At 49.8% G+C, this 12,507-nt stretch overlaps 1 protein-coding gene across 1 annotated transcript in view; it reads left to right on the top strand.

Moving 5' to 3' along the window:
• The window catches only part of LOC123763703 (Structural maintenance of chromosomes 6), a 129,701-nt gene that overhangs the window by 11,859 nt on the left and 105,335 nt on the right, over window positions 1-12,507 (top strand). Inside the window, exon 3 of the mRNA XM_045750994.2 lies at window positions 10,668-10,769. Within this exon, the coding sequence (XP_045606950.1) occupies window positions 10,668-10,769 (102 nt within the window). The remainder of the gene's footprint in view (window positions 1-10,667; window positions 10,770-12,507) is intronic.

Here is a 12,507-nt window from a genome sequence, read left to right as displayed (position 1 = left end):
GGGTGGCTCCTCCTCCTCCTGGGGTTCAGGGCTGGTGGGCAAGCCTCTTCTCGTGCACTCTGTCGAGTCATCTCAGAGTGGGTTCGCTTGGGAGTGGTCGAAACGACTTCGTCTCTCAGATGGATTTCCCCGCTTGTTTCCAGTCCCGAAACGGGACTGCGTAGACCTCCGGTTCATTCTGGACTTGTCCGTCTTATCCCGTGGGTTTATTGCCCCTCCTTTCGGATGACTACTCAGTCCCAGGTCCATCTTCTGTTGGAGCCTGGCGCTTGGTTGGTGTCCCTGGACCTCGAGGATGTGTATTGGCATGTCCCGATTCATCCAAGGTTCAGGGACTGGCGCGGTTTTGTTGTGGGGCATCAAGTTACCGTTTTCGTTGCCTTCCATCCGACTTGAATCTGGCGCCTCGCATTTTCACACTTACTCGGGTCGTGACCCTCCTGCGTCTGTTAGGTGTTCGGGTTCTGGTCTACCTCGACAACTGGCTGGTTTGGGCTCCCAGCCAGTCTGCGTGTCGACTCGCCAGGGATTTGGTTCTTTCTGAGCTCACCAGGTTCGGGTTCCTGACTTTTGAACCCGATTGAACTTGGTGAGGTTCACCAGGTTCAATCAACGATCTGGCTCTTTTCGGACTGTTTCCTGGTGGTTCATTGCCTGAACCGAGGGAATTCCATGCAGTCTTTGGCTCTTTGTGGCTGGTCGCTTCGGGTGACTCGCCTCTGAGCTCTTGGGGTATAGCTCTCCTGGCGGTTCACGTTCAGTGGGGAGTCCAGTGTCCTGGTGGACGGCCTGTCCCGGTTCATTCCCCTGTCCACGGAATGGACAGTCAACACCAACTCGCTCAGTTGGCTCTGCCAAACTTTCGGGCTTCCGGAAGTGGATCTCTTCACATCGGCGTGGTCAAGGCGTCTCCCGGTATGTGTGGCACCCTTCCCCGACTGCGAAGCCATCGGGGTCGATACCTTCATGCAGGAAGTGCCTCTTTCTACCTCTTTTCCCCAGTAAAGCTATTACTCCAGGTCCTGGCTTGCTTAGAGACTTACCAGGGGAGAGTTGTCCCGGCTTCTTGGTGGCTGGCCCAGCCTTGGTTTCAGGCACTGCTTGCTCAGTGTCAGAACCCAAAGGCTTTCCCACGGCTCTGCCTCTTTCAGCAGATTGGTCCAGCCTGGTACGAGGCTAATTCGTTCTTCTACTCGAGTCTTCGCGTCTGGTGTTTCTGACTCAAGTATATCATCACTTATGTGAGGCACAAGTGGCTTCGTTGTTGGTCTCCCACCTGCGTGCTTTGTCTCGGCGGCACTATGAAGTTTCCTGGCAGTCCTTCTGGTTTTTCCTATCACTGCTTAGGTGTACCTGGTTGATACCTGGTTGATGGGGTTCTGGGAGTTCTTCTACTTCCCAAGCCCGGCCCGAGGCCAGGCTCGACTTGTGAGAGTGGTCCACCAGGCTGTTGCTGGGAGCGGCCCGCAGGGCCACGTACCCACCACAGCCCGGCTGATCCGGAACTTCTCTTAGAAAACCGTCCAGTTTTCTCTTGAAGATGTCCACGGTTGTTCTGGCAATATATCTTAGTCGCTGGGAGGACGTTGAACAACCGCGGACTTCTGATGTTTATACAGTGCTCTCTGATTGTGCCTATGGCACCTCTGCTCTTCACTGGTTCAATCTTGCATTTTCTTCCATATCGTTCACTCCAGTACGTTGTTATTTTACTGTGTAGATTTGGGACCTGACCCTCCAGTATTTTCCATGTGTATATTATTTGGTATCTCTCTCGTCTCCTTTCTAGAGAGTACATTTGGAGAGCTTTGAGACGATCCCAATAATTTAGGTGTTTTATCTCATCTATACGTGCCGTATATGTTCTCTGTATTCCCTCTATTTCAGCAATCTCTCCTGCTCTGAAGGGGGAAGTGAGTACTGAGCAGTACTCAAGACGGGACAACACAAGTGATTTGAAGAGTACAACCATTGTGATGGGATCCCTGGATTTGAAAGTTCTCGTAATCCATCTGATCATTTTTCTGGCTGACGCGAAGTAGAGGTGTACTTTGCTCTCTAATAAGGTTGTTTTGTCCAAACTTTCATGGTTGTTACAGGACCACCACCATATTTGTGCTCCCGAATACTGTTGCCTCGTATCGTGTGGCGCTGGCGGAGCCGCTACAGCTTGCTTTCGGCTGGCAGACTTCCCTTTCTTTTCTCGGGGAGCATGGCACGGGTTTTGTTGGACTCTCCTGAATGGCAGGAGATTACTAGTCCTATAGGTTTACTTGGGGTGTGGGGGTTTTCTTTTTTTGCTTTCCCGACTGCAATGCGTACGTCGCCAATGTACATGTGGCAGACGCTTCACGAAGCTGTCGGAATTAGCAGAATAGAAAATACGAGAGCAACCGTACAGGGCCTGGGAGCAAGGTCGAGTTAGAGTCCTTGAGGGTCCTGCTCCACATTGATCGTTGGAATCTCCTCAATGATTTAACACTTTAAGGGACTCCTAGGGTCCTCATCGCATTTATAGTTTAGTGATTATAGGCAACTCGGTGTTGAAGACACTTAGAGCTGAAGGCTTGAGTAATGTTGGCAGTATTCAGAAGTGGTTCAACGGAAACACTGCATAAAGCTTAACAGTAGTTTATTTACTAACTTAACCACTAATACACAGGGTGCTTGATTTACTTTAGATTGGCGTCAGCAAAGCTATGGTTGTATTAGCGAGACTCTTGACGTCTGGCTAATGGACTCGTATCCACTCGTGGAGAACCACCTAACTTAACACAGTTGACAGCCAATCATTAACACGGCAACCTAACTGCTGGTATGCAAAGGGATCACAAGAGTTCCAACCTGATACTCGGTAATGATGATATGCAATAAATCAACAAATACACTGTCAATGGTACAGGCAATAACATGCACAATAATAATGTCACACAATAACTAAATGTGTGGTGTATGTGAAGCTCACATTCAACAGACGAGTGAAATGCCGTGATACCACACAGATAAACACGCATACATCGTCGATTCACCTATGACCTGTGACAGGTATGAGAAGGTGAGAACTGTGGTTGATACCTCAGATCAACACAGACACAATAAAACAATGACAAGATCTTGTTGTACTTACAGATAAGGTACCATTCCTTACTCACTCACTCAGGCACATTTATACAAGCACTCGTAGGTGGCCTGACAGCTGGTTTCGCTCATAGACATGGAGGGTACTTGCAGTAGGGTGTGCTGTATGCTTAAGAGACAGACACATGCACACACACTGGCACTGGCGATGAGTAAGGTGGTGACGTCATGTAGTAGTGAGGGCGGCGGCAGGCATCTCGAGGTACTGAAGTACTGAGGTACACGCTCGGGACGAGTGGCGGCTGACGGCGGCCGTGGTACCATGCAGGTACACTTGTGGTAAAGTCACACACAGGTTACTTAGGCGGCGGCACTGCCTTAGTTCACTCTAAGTCACTCACAACGACCTTTGTCACCAGGGGTTACCTGATACCAGTCTGTTTCGCTCTGGAGATTTGTCACTTTAGGCTTCTGAACAATATAATCACAATCGTGATTCCGGGCGAGTGTGTAGTATATCGTAGAGACGCTGAGTTAACTTGACGGTGAGGAATAGACGGTGTTCAGTCTATTGGCCGGTAGACAGAACAGAACCTGTCCTGAGTTTAGTGTCCCTCACTTGAATGCTTTACAAGTGCTGCCAGGCATCTCGTGGCACCCAGCACAAAGAGTTACAATTTGACCAATGGCATTGCAGCAAATGAGCGGGAACCAATCATATTAGCTCGTTCGATGAGCAGTAGCAGGAGTGATGTCATGAACACATCACGACCACGTCATGGCTGTTATTCACCATCGCGCCGGTTGACCCCAGAGGTCAGACGGTCGCCTCGTTGGCATGTCCCCTCTACTGTCTCTCACGCGGGCAATGTACTCACTGACCCTTTGGTGGCAAGTATGCTTAACTCCCTGTATCTACTTCCTGCCTGGACATACGGCGGCCTCCGTATTATGAAAGTGTTCTTGGTTAAGTGGGCATTCTGGAGATACCCAACATGCCAGGTCACTATCCAGGGTTAAGAGAGATAGGCTTGTGCACGAAGATCAGTGCACTGTGCACTGCAATGAGCCATTCCAATCAGCTGTGGGAGAATCTTGAGAGACACTCTCTCACATGGGGAAAGAGGGGGGGGGGGCGACTTTGAGCCCCTCAATGCGTGCGTTTTTGCCCCTTGTGCTTCTTCGTGATGTTGGTCTGGTGCAGCTGCATGCGTAGGTTCCCTCCCTTCCGGCTGCTTTGGTGGCGGGAGATTTTTGCGCTCGCGGGCATTTGGCCTCGGTCTTGCACTACTTTTCCCTTCTCGAGTTGTCCTTGGACTGGGTTGCGGAGTATGTGGAGGCATTAAATGCCGGGCCATCATCTGGGGCTCTGGCCTCAGCGGCCAGAGCGTCAGCTGCCCTGTTGAAGCTGTTTGTGCTGATACTCCGGGAGGCGGTGTCTCTGTTTTTTGCCTCTCGCCTGGCATGTCATCAGGCCGTCCTTGCTCTCTCCTTGGAATCTGCATGGGCCCTGGCTCTCTCCTTGGAATCCGCTTGGGCTCTGGCTCTTAGATTTTTTTTGCCCTTCTGTCAGTTGTTTGCGGAAGGTACTGTTATTCGGTTTTGCAAGAAGACTTGGCTAGTTGCTGTCCTCTTTCAGATTTGTTGATTTTTCGTGGGTGGTCATTCTCTCACACTGGAGGGTCAGGTCCCAAATCTACACAGTAAAATAACAACGTACTGGAGTGAACGATATGGAAGAAAATGCAAGATTGAACCTGTGAAGAGCAGAGGTGCCATAGGCACAATCAGAGAGCACTGTATAAACATCAGGGGTCCGCGGTTGTTCAACGTCCTCCCAGCGAGCATAAGAAATATTGCCGGAACAACCGTGGACATCTTCAAGAGAAAACTGGACGATTTTCTAAGAGAAGTTCCGGATCAGCCGGGCTGTGGTGGGTACGTGGCCCTGCGGGCCGCTCCAAGCAACAGCCTGGTGGACCAAACTCTCACAAGTCGAGCCTGGCCTCGGGCCGGGCTTGGGGAGTAAAAGAACTCCCAGAACCCCATCAACCAGGTATCAACCAGGTTCTCGGGCCTCTCGGAAGGGTCATGCCAGGGCTCGGGTTTCTTCTGGTCGAGGTGGGCCCTTGGTGCCAGCTTCGGAGCCGTCGTTGTCTGGTCAGAGCTGAACGTCGGCCGGCTTCCCGTAAGGGGCACCGGCCGTTTTTCGCGAGTTGCCCCCCGTTGACCTCCCTGCTGGTGGGGGGGGGGGGGGAAGCTGGTTCTGTGTACCCACGCTTGGTCCCACGATTCGTGGACATTTTGGTCATGTTTTCCGACCTGTGGTGATGTTGAGCATCTCCTCCTCCTCTGGGAGGTTCGGGGCGGACTTCTTCCCCTTTGCTCCGTCAGGTCATCCTGAATTGGGTGCGCTTGGGCGTGGTCGAAATGACCTCGTTCGTCAAGTGGGTTTTTTGCCCGTTTCCAGTACCAAAACGGAACTGTGCGATCTTCTGTTCATTCAGGACTTGTCCGTCTGAACCGTTGGATTTTTTGCCCATCCATTTGGATGACTACTCTGTCCCAGGTCCGGCTTTTTTGAAGCCAGATTGTTGGTGTCTCTGAACCTCCGGGACATGTATTGGAACATCCTGATTCATCCGGGGTTCAAAGACCGAACCCCGGACGAGGTTCAGGTTTTATGGTTTTTATTGTAGGGCGGCATGCTTACTGCTTTTGTTACCTTCCATTTGGCCTACCTACCTACCTTGAGGCTACCTTGATTTGCTTCCGGGGCTTAGTGTCCCCGCGGCCCGGTCGTCGACCAGGCCTCCTGGTTGCTGGACTGATCAACCAGGCTGTTAGACGTGGCTGCTCGCAGCCTGACGTATGAGTCACAGCCTGGTTGATCAGGTATCCTTTGGAGGTGCTTATCCAGTTCTCTCTTGAACACTGTGAGGGGTTTGCCAGTTATGCCCCTTATGTGTAGTGGAAGCGTGTTGAACAGTCTCGGGCCCCTGATGTTGATAGAGTTCTCTCTGAGTACCTGTTGCACCTCTGCTTTTCAACGGGGGTATTCTGCACATCCTGCCATGTCTTCTGGTCTCATGTGGTGTTATTTTTGTGTGCAGGTTTGGGACCAGCCCCTCAATTATTTTCCACGTGTAAATTATTATGTATCTCTCCCGCCTGCGCTCAAGGGAGTACAGATTTAGGCTCTTTAGTCGGTCCCAGTAATTTAGATGTTTTACTGAGTGGATTCTAGCAGTAAAGGATCTCTGCACGCTCTCTAGGTCAGCAATTTCTCCAGCTTTGAAAGGGGCTGTCATTGTGCAGCAGTACTCCACTCTAGAGAGCACAAGCGTTTTGAAAAGTATCATCATCGGTATAGCATCTCTAGTGTGAAAAGTTCTTGTTATCCAACCTGTCATTTTTCTTGCAGTTGTGACGGCTACTTTATTGTGTTCTTTAAAGGTAAGGTCTTCCGACATGAGTACACCCAGATCCTTTACATTGCCTTTTCGTTCTATGTTATGATTTGCCTGAGTTTTGTACGTGGTTTCTGTTTTTATATTTTCAATTTTTCCGTAGCGCATGAGCTAGAACTTATCCTCGTTAAACACCATATTATTTTCTGTAGCCCATAGAAAGACCTGATCTACATCTGATTGGAGGTTTGCCGTGTCCTCTATGTTGCCAACTCTCATGAAAATCCTAGTGTCATCTGCAAAGGATGATACAGTGCTATAGGTTGTGTTCTGGTCTATGTCCGATATGAGGATGAGAAAAAGTACTGGAGCAAGCACAGTACCCTGGGGGACTGAGCTCTTCACGGTTGATGGGCTGGATTTGATTTTGTTGACTATTACACATTGGGTTCTGTTAGTCAAGAAATTGTAGATCCATCTGCCTATTTTCCCGGTAATTCCTTTTGAACGCATTTTATGTGCAATTACACCATGGTCACATTTATCAAAAGCTTTTGCGAAATCTGTGTAAATTACATCAGCGTTTTGTTTGTCTTTCATAGCATCTAATGCCATATCATAGTGGTCCAGCAACTGCGACAGGCAAGAGCGCCCTGTTCTGAAACCATGTTGTCCGGGGTTATGGAGATGCTGTGATTCCATGTATTTTGTGATCTTACTTCTTAGCACTCTCTCAAAAATTTTTATGATGTGCGATGTTAGTGCTATCGGTCTGTAATTTTTTGCCTCTGCCTTATTTCCTCCTTTATGGAGTGGTGCTATCTCTGCTGTTTTTAGTATGTCAGGGATAACACCAGTATCTAGGCTTTGTCTCCACAGAATGTGAAGGGCCTGCGATAGTGGTTTTTTACAGTTCTTGATGAATATGGAGTTCCAAGAATCCGGGCCTGGTGCAGAGTGCATAGGCATACTGTTTATGGCTTCTTCAAAATCTAGTGGGGATAGGGCGACGTCTGATATATGATTTGATGTTGGTATCATATCCATGAAAAATTCATTTGGGTTATCAATCTTTAGTGCATTTAATGGCTCGCTGAAAACAGAGTCGTACTGCTTCCTCAGTAACTCGCTCATTTCTTTGTTGTCATCGGTGAAAGTTCCATCTCCCTTTCGCAGGGGCCCGATACTAGATGTGGTTTTTGATCTTGATTTTGCATAGGAGAAAAAAATATTTTGGATTTCTCTCTATTTCACTGATGGCCTTTTGCTCTCTTTGCCTCTCCTGGGTTTTGTATGATTCTTGTAGCTTGAGTTCAATTGTTTCTATTTCTCTACCTAACCTTCTTCGCTGTTCTTGAGATAGGGTGCGACTCTCAAGTTGTTCCGCGATTCGTTTTCTTCGCCTATATAGGGAACGACGTTCCCGTTCCAATCTGCATCTCTTTCTCTTTTTTCTTAGGGGTATGCGGTTTGAACATATTTCTAGTGCTACTGAGCTTATTTTTTCCAAGCACTGGTTCAGGTTTGCATTTCCTAGCTGTTCTTCCCAGTTTATTTCTGTGAAGTCCTGGTTTATTTGCTCCCAGTTTATCCGTTTATTATTGAAGTTGAATTTGCTGAAATCTCCTCCACCGGGAATCTGGACTGGTTTTGAAGGTCCATTCCCCATGGTTGTCAGAACTTCAATTAAGTTGTGATCTGAGTAACAGGCATTTGTAATCATTATGTTCCCGATCAACTCATCATTATTAGTGAAAATGAGGTCCAGCGTGTTCTCCTTCCTAGTTGGTTCTACTATTTGCTGGTTTAAGGCAAACTTATCGCACATCCGTAGCAGGTCATTTGCATGTGCCTGTTCATTTAGGCTACTTCCTGGTATTCTTTCTGATATTACTGTATTAGCCAGGTGCTTCCATTTCAGGTGCCGTAGGTTGAAGTCCCCAAGCAGGATGATGTTCGGAGCTGGATTTGTGAGGTTTTCCAAGCAGTGCTCTATTTTCATTAGTTGGTCTTTAAACTGCTGAGGGTTTGCCTCCGGTGACTTATATACAAGGACAACAACTACATTTAGGATCTCTATTTTGAATATGGCCCCTCACATTTTCACGCATCTTGCCCCATTTCGTTGTGCCGCATCTGCTAGGTGTTCGGGTGTTGGCTTACCTCGATGGCTGGTTGGTGTGGGCTCCCAGCCAGTCTGCTTGTCTGCCCGTTAGGGGTTTGGTTTTTCCCAGCTCACCGGGTTCGGGTCCCTGGTGAACTTGTGGAAGTCCCATTTGGTTCTGTCCCATGTTCAGACTTGGACGGGACTTGACTCCGACAGCTTCCGAGTCTCCCTCACGCGGTGTTGCTGCGGCTGCAGTCCTGCCTTCAGCTGTTTCTGAGAGGTCCTGGGTCACTTGGAGCTTGCTCAAGCGGTTGTGCGAGTGTCTGAACTTCACATGCTGGGTTACCCACTGGGTCGGGTCTGGCTTCGACTCCTGTTCTGGTTCCTTCGGTGCTGTCCCTTCCGTCTCTCGCAGCTGCTGGGTTCATTCCCTGTGGGCCTTGCATCGGTTGCTGTTGCTGGCTTCCTCTTCAGGTTTTTCGGAGTTTGGTGCCTTGGCACCTTCTAGAACTCTCGCTCGATGTGTTCACTTGCCTTGTGGTTCGTTGTCTGAACCGTGAGGGGCCTCTTCGGTCCATGGCTCTTTGGGGCTGATCACTTCAAGTGGCTCGTCTGCTGGTTTTTCAGGGTTTAGCTCTGTGCGGTTCACATCCAGGAAGTGTCCAGTGTCCTGGCGGACAGCCTGTCTCGGTTCATTTCCCTGTTCATGGAATGGACGGTTGACGTCGACTCCTTCAGCTGGCTCTGCTGGATGTACGGGCCCCTGAGGTGGACCTTTTCGTGTTGGTGTGGTCCTGGCATCTCGCGATATATATGGTGCCCTTCCCTGACTGGAGCCATCGTGGTGGGCGCTTTTCGGCATGACTGGTTGAGGTGGGTTACCTGTACCTCTTCACCCTGGTCCAGCTGTTGCTTCGGTTCTGGCTCGGTTGGAGTCTTATCACGGGAGAGTCCTCTCCCGTGTTCCAGGGCACGGGTCTCTCGGGTTGTCTGCAGGGTCATTAAGTCTAGCCAGCCTGCCCTCTGCCCTCTGCCCTCATGCTCATGATATTAGCAAGTATGCTGCTCTGGCCGCTGTGTTTGGGAACATGTCCTGGGCTGACATTTGGGTGTGGCGGTTTTGGAGGTCGACCAGGGTCCTGGCTGCCCGTTATTTTGTAAATGTTCCAGGGTCCAAGTCATTCTTGTTTGGCCTTGGGCCTCCTGTTGCAGCCAGTTGTCTTCGAGTTGAGGCACATTGTGCTGCCGCCTCCCAGGTAAGTCCGTCTTTTACTTATCTTTGGGTGTGTAGCTCCAGGGAGCCAATGGGGCTCTCCACAGAAAACCAGCATTGAATGTAATGAAATGTCATTTTTTGGGTGAGCCCCGGGGGCTTCCTGGCACCCTCCCTCCTTCTGGTTGGCGGTTTTGTTTTCGCTAGTTTAGCCTCTGAACTGAGGAGTAGGCTGCCAGTGTGTGGGTCTGGGACTTCCCCCTATCCCTCTGGTAGGGACTGCATGAACAAGCTTCGCACCGGATTAATGATGTTTCCTTGTCTGTTTTGGGAGAAGTTCTGGATCTCTGTTCAGTCTTAGGTTGCAATTTTTGGGATGCCTATCTTTCTTGGTGCCTAACCCTGGTCAGTGTCAGATGGAATACCTGTACGCCCAAAAACAGTAGGGTTTTCCTTGGGGTATTGCTCCCTGCGCCTCTCTGAGGGGGGGCCAATTTATGGCTCGTGGTCCCCGGTAGGCAGAACTCCAATCAACTGAAGCCCCAGACTTATATCACTAATATAAGAACATAAGAACATAAGAATAAAGGTAACTGCAGAAGGCCTATTGGCCCAAACGAGGCAGCTCCTATTTATAACCCCCCCAATATCAGTCCAATAGCTCTAGGGAGCCTCTGGGGCTCACCCAGAAAATGGAGCTTCATTTCTTTCAATGCTAGTTTTTTAGTAGGCCTGCTCAAGTAAAGGGGCCTTGGAGTGTTTGATTGTTTTAAGCAATGGGAAGCTACTAATTGCCACTTGGAAAGGGGCATTTCATGACGTTTAACATATTATTTTTTGTATTTATTTTTTTTCTCAGGAGAGTGCTTCGGCTGGGGTCCTGGAATGGGTTACAGTCAAGAACTTCATGTGTCATGACCACTTGAATTTCACCTTTTCCTCGAACATCAACTTTGTACAAGTAAGTTGTACAGCAGATAATTTTAGTACTGTATAATTAATTACATAAAGAAAGTTACATCTAGATGTACCATATCAAAATTACTGAATCGTGTGTTTAATAGTGGCTTGTTGCAGGGTTGCTTTTGCTTGCTGCCCTTATCTAGAGTTAATTTTGTATTCCTGTTATTGTTGGCAACCTATTTTCCTTGTGGCTACCTTGTGTAGCTTCCGGAGATCAATGTCCCCAGGGCTCGGTCTCTGACCAGGTCTCCGGTTGGCCGTTTTTTCATCCAGGCTGCTGGATGTGGCTGCTCGCAGCCTGACGTATAAATCGCAGCCTGAACAACGGGCTATATTGACAAATGATGATTAAAACACAACAAATGGATGAATAATGTATAAAAGAATCATAAAGATACAGTTAATGCGCAGATATTGTAAGAAAAGATGTAACCTAGTAATGCTTACAGTTAATGGTTTGTATTATACATATATATATCATAAGACTTAATTACCCTTAAGGGAGCCGGTCGGCCGAGTGGACAGCACGCTGGACACGTGATCCTGTGGTCCCGGGTTTGATCCCAGGCGCCGGCGAGAAACAATCGGCAGAGTTACCTAGCAGTAAATAGGTACCTGGGAGTTAGTCAGCTGTCATGGACTGCTTCCTGGGGGTGGAGGCCTGGTTGAGGACCGGGCCGCGGGGACACTAAATGCCCCGAAATCATCTCAAGATAACCTCAAGATATACCTTGTCTAAATCACTGAATATTGTGCCTTTCGTGTGATTGTAGGAAAGTACAGTTGAAACCAGTGTATCTGTGATGATTAAATTTATATCACAGCTTTCTGGTTGGGTACACATCACAAAATCTACATTATTTATCATTTACATTTTTGTTGTATAATATACTGCACACTTATGTTTTTGATTACCCCATACTCCTCCTTTGTTCAAGATGCAAAATTACCTAGCGATTGCTTCAGATCACCCGGTGAGTGCCCTTGAATATTCAGGGATTGTCCTAGTTCTCATTGTGTTTGCCCCCCCATTTTCCCTGTTGTGTGCGCCCCCAGTTTCCCTGTTGTGCGCGCCCCCAGTTTCCCTGTTGTGCGCGCCCCCAGTTTCCCTGTTGTGCGCGCCCCCAGTTTCCCTGTTGTGCGCGCCCCCAGTTTCCCTGTTGTGTGCGCCCCCAGTTTCCCTGTTGTGCACGCCCCCAGTTTCCCTGTTGTGCGCGCCCCCAGTTTCCCTGTTGTGCGCGCCCCCAGTTTCCCTGTTGTGCGCGCCCCCAGTTTCCCTGTTGTGCGCGCCCCCAGTTTCCCTGGTGTGTGCGCCCCCAGTTTCCCTGGTGTGCGCGCCCCCAGTTTCCCCTGGTGTGCGCGCCCCCCGTTTCCCCTGGTGTGCGCGCCCCCCGTTTCCCCTGGTGTGCGCGCCCCCCGTTTCCCCTGGTGTGCGCGCCCCCCGTTTCCCCTGGTGTGCGCGCCCCCCGTTTCCCCTGGTGTGCGCGCTCCCCGTTTCCCCTGGTGTGCGCGCTCCCCGTTTCCCCTGGTGTGCGCGCTCCCCGTTTCCCCTGGTGTGCGCGCTCCCCGTTTCCCCTGGTGTGCGCGCTCCCCGTTTCCCCTGGTGTGCGCGCTCCCCGTTTCCCCTGGTGTGCGCGCTCCCCGTTTCCCCTGGTGTGCGCGCTCCCCGTTTCCCCTGGTGTGCGCGCTCCCCGTTTCCCCTGGTGTGCGCGCTCCCCGTTTCCCCTGGTGTGCGC

This window comes from Procambarus clarkii, chromosome 52, assembly GCF_040958095.1.
Source record: "Procambarus clarkii isolate CNS0578487 chromosome 52, FALCON_Pclarkii_2.0, whole genome shotgun sequence".
NCBI classification, from domain to species: Eukaryota; Metazoa; Arthropoda; class Malacostraca; order Decapoda; family Cambaridae; genus Procambarus; species Procambarus clarkii.
Note: the sequence above shows the minus strand (reverse complement) of the source record. Positions and strands in the feature narration are given on the sequence as shown.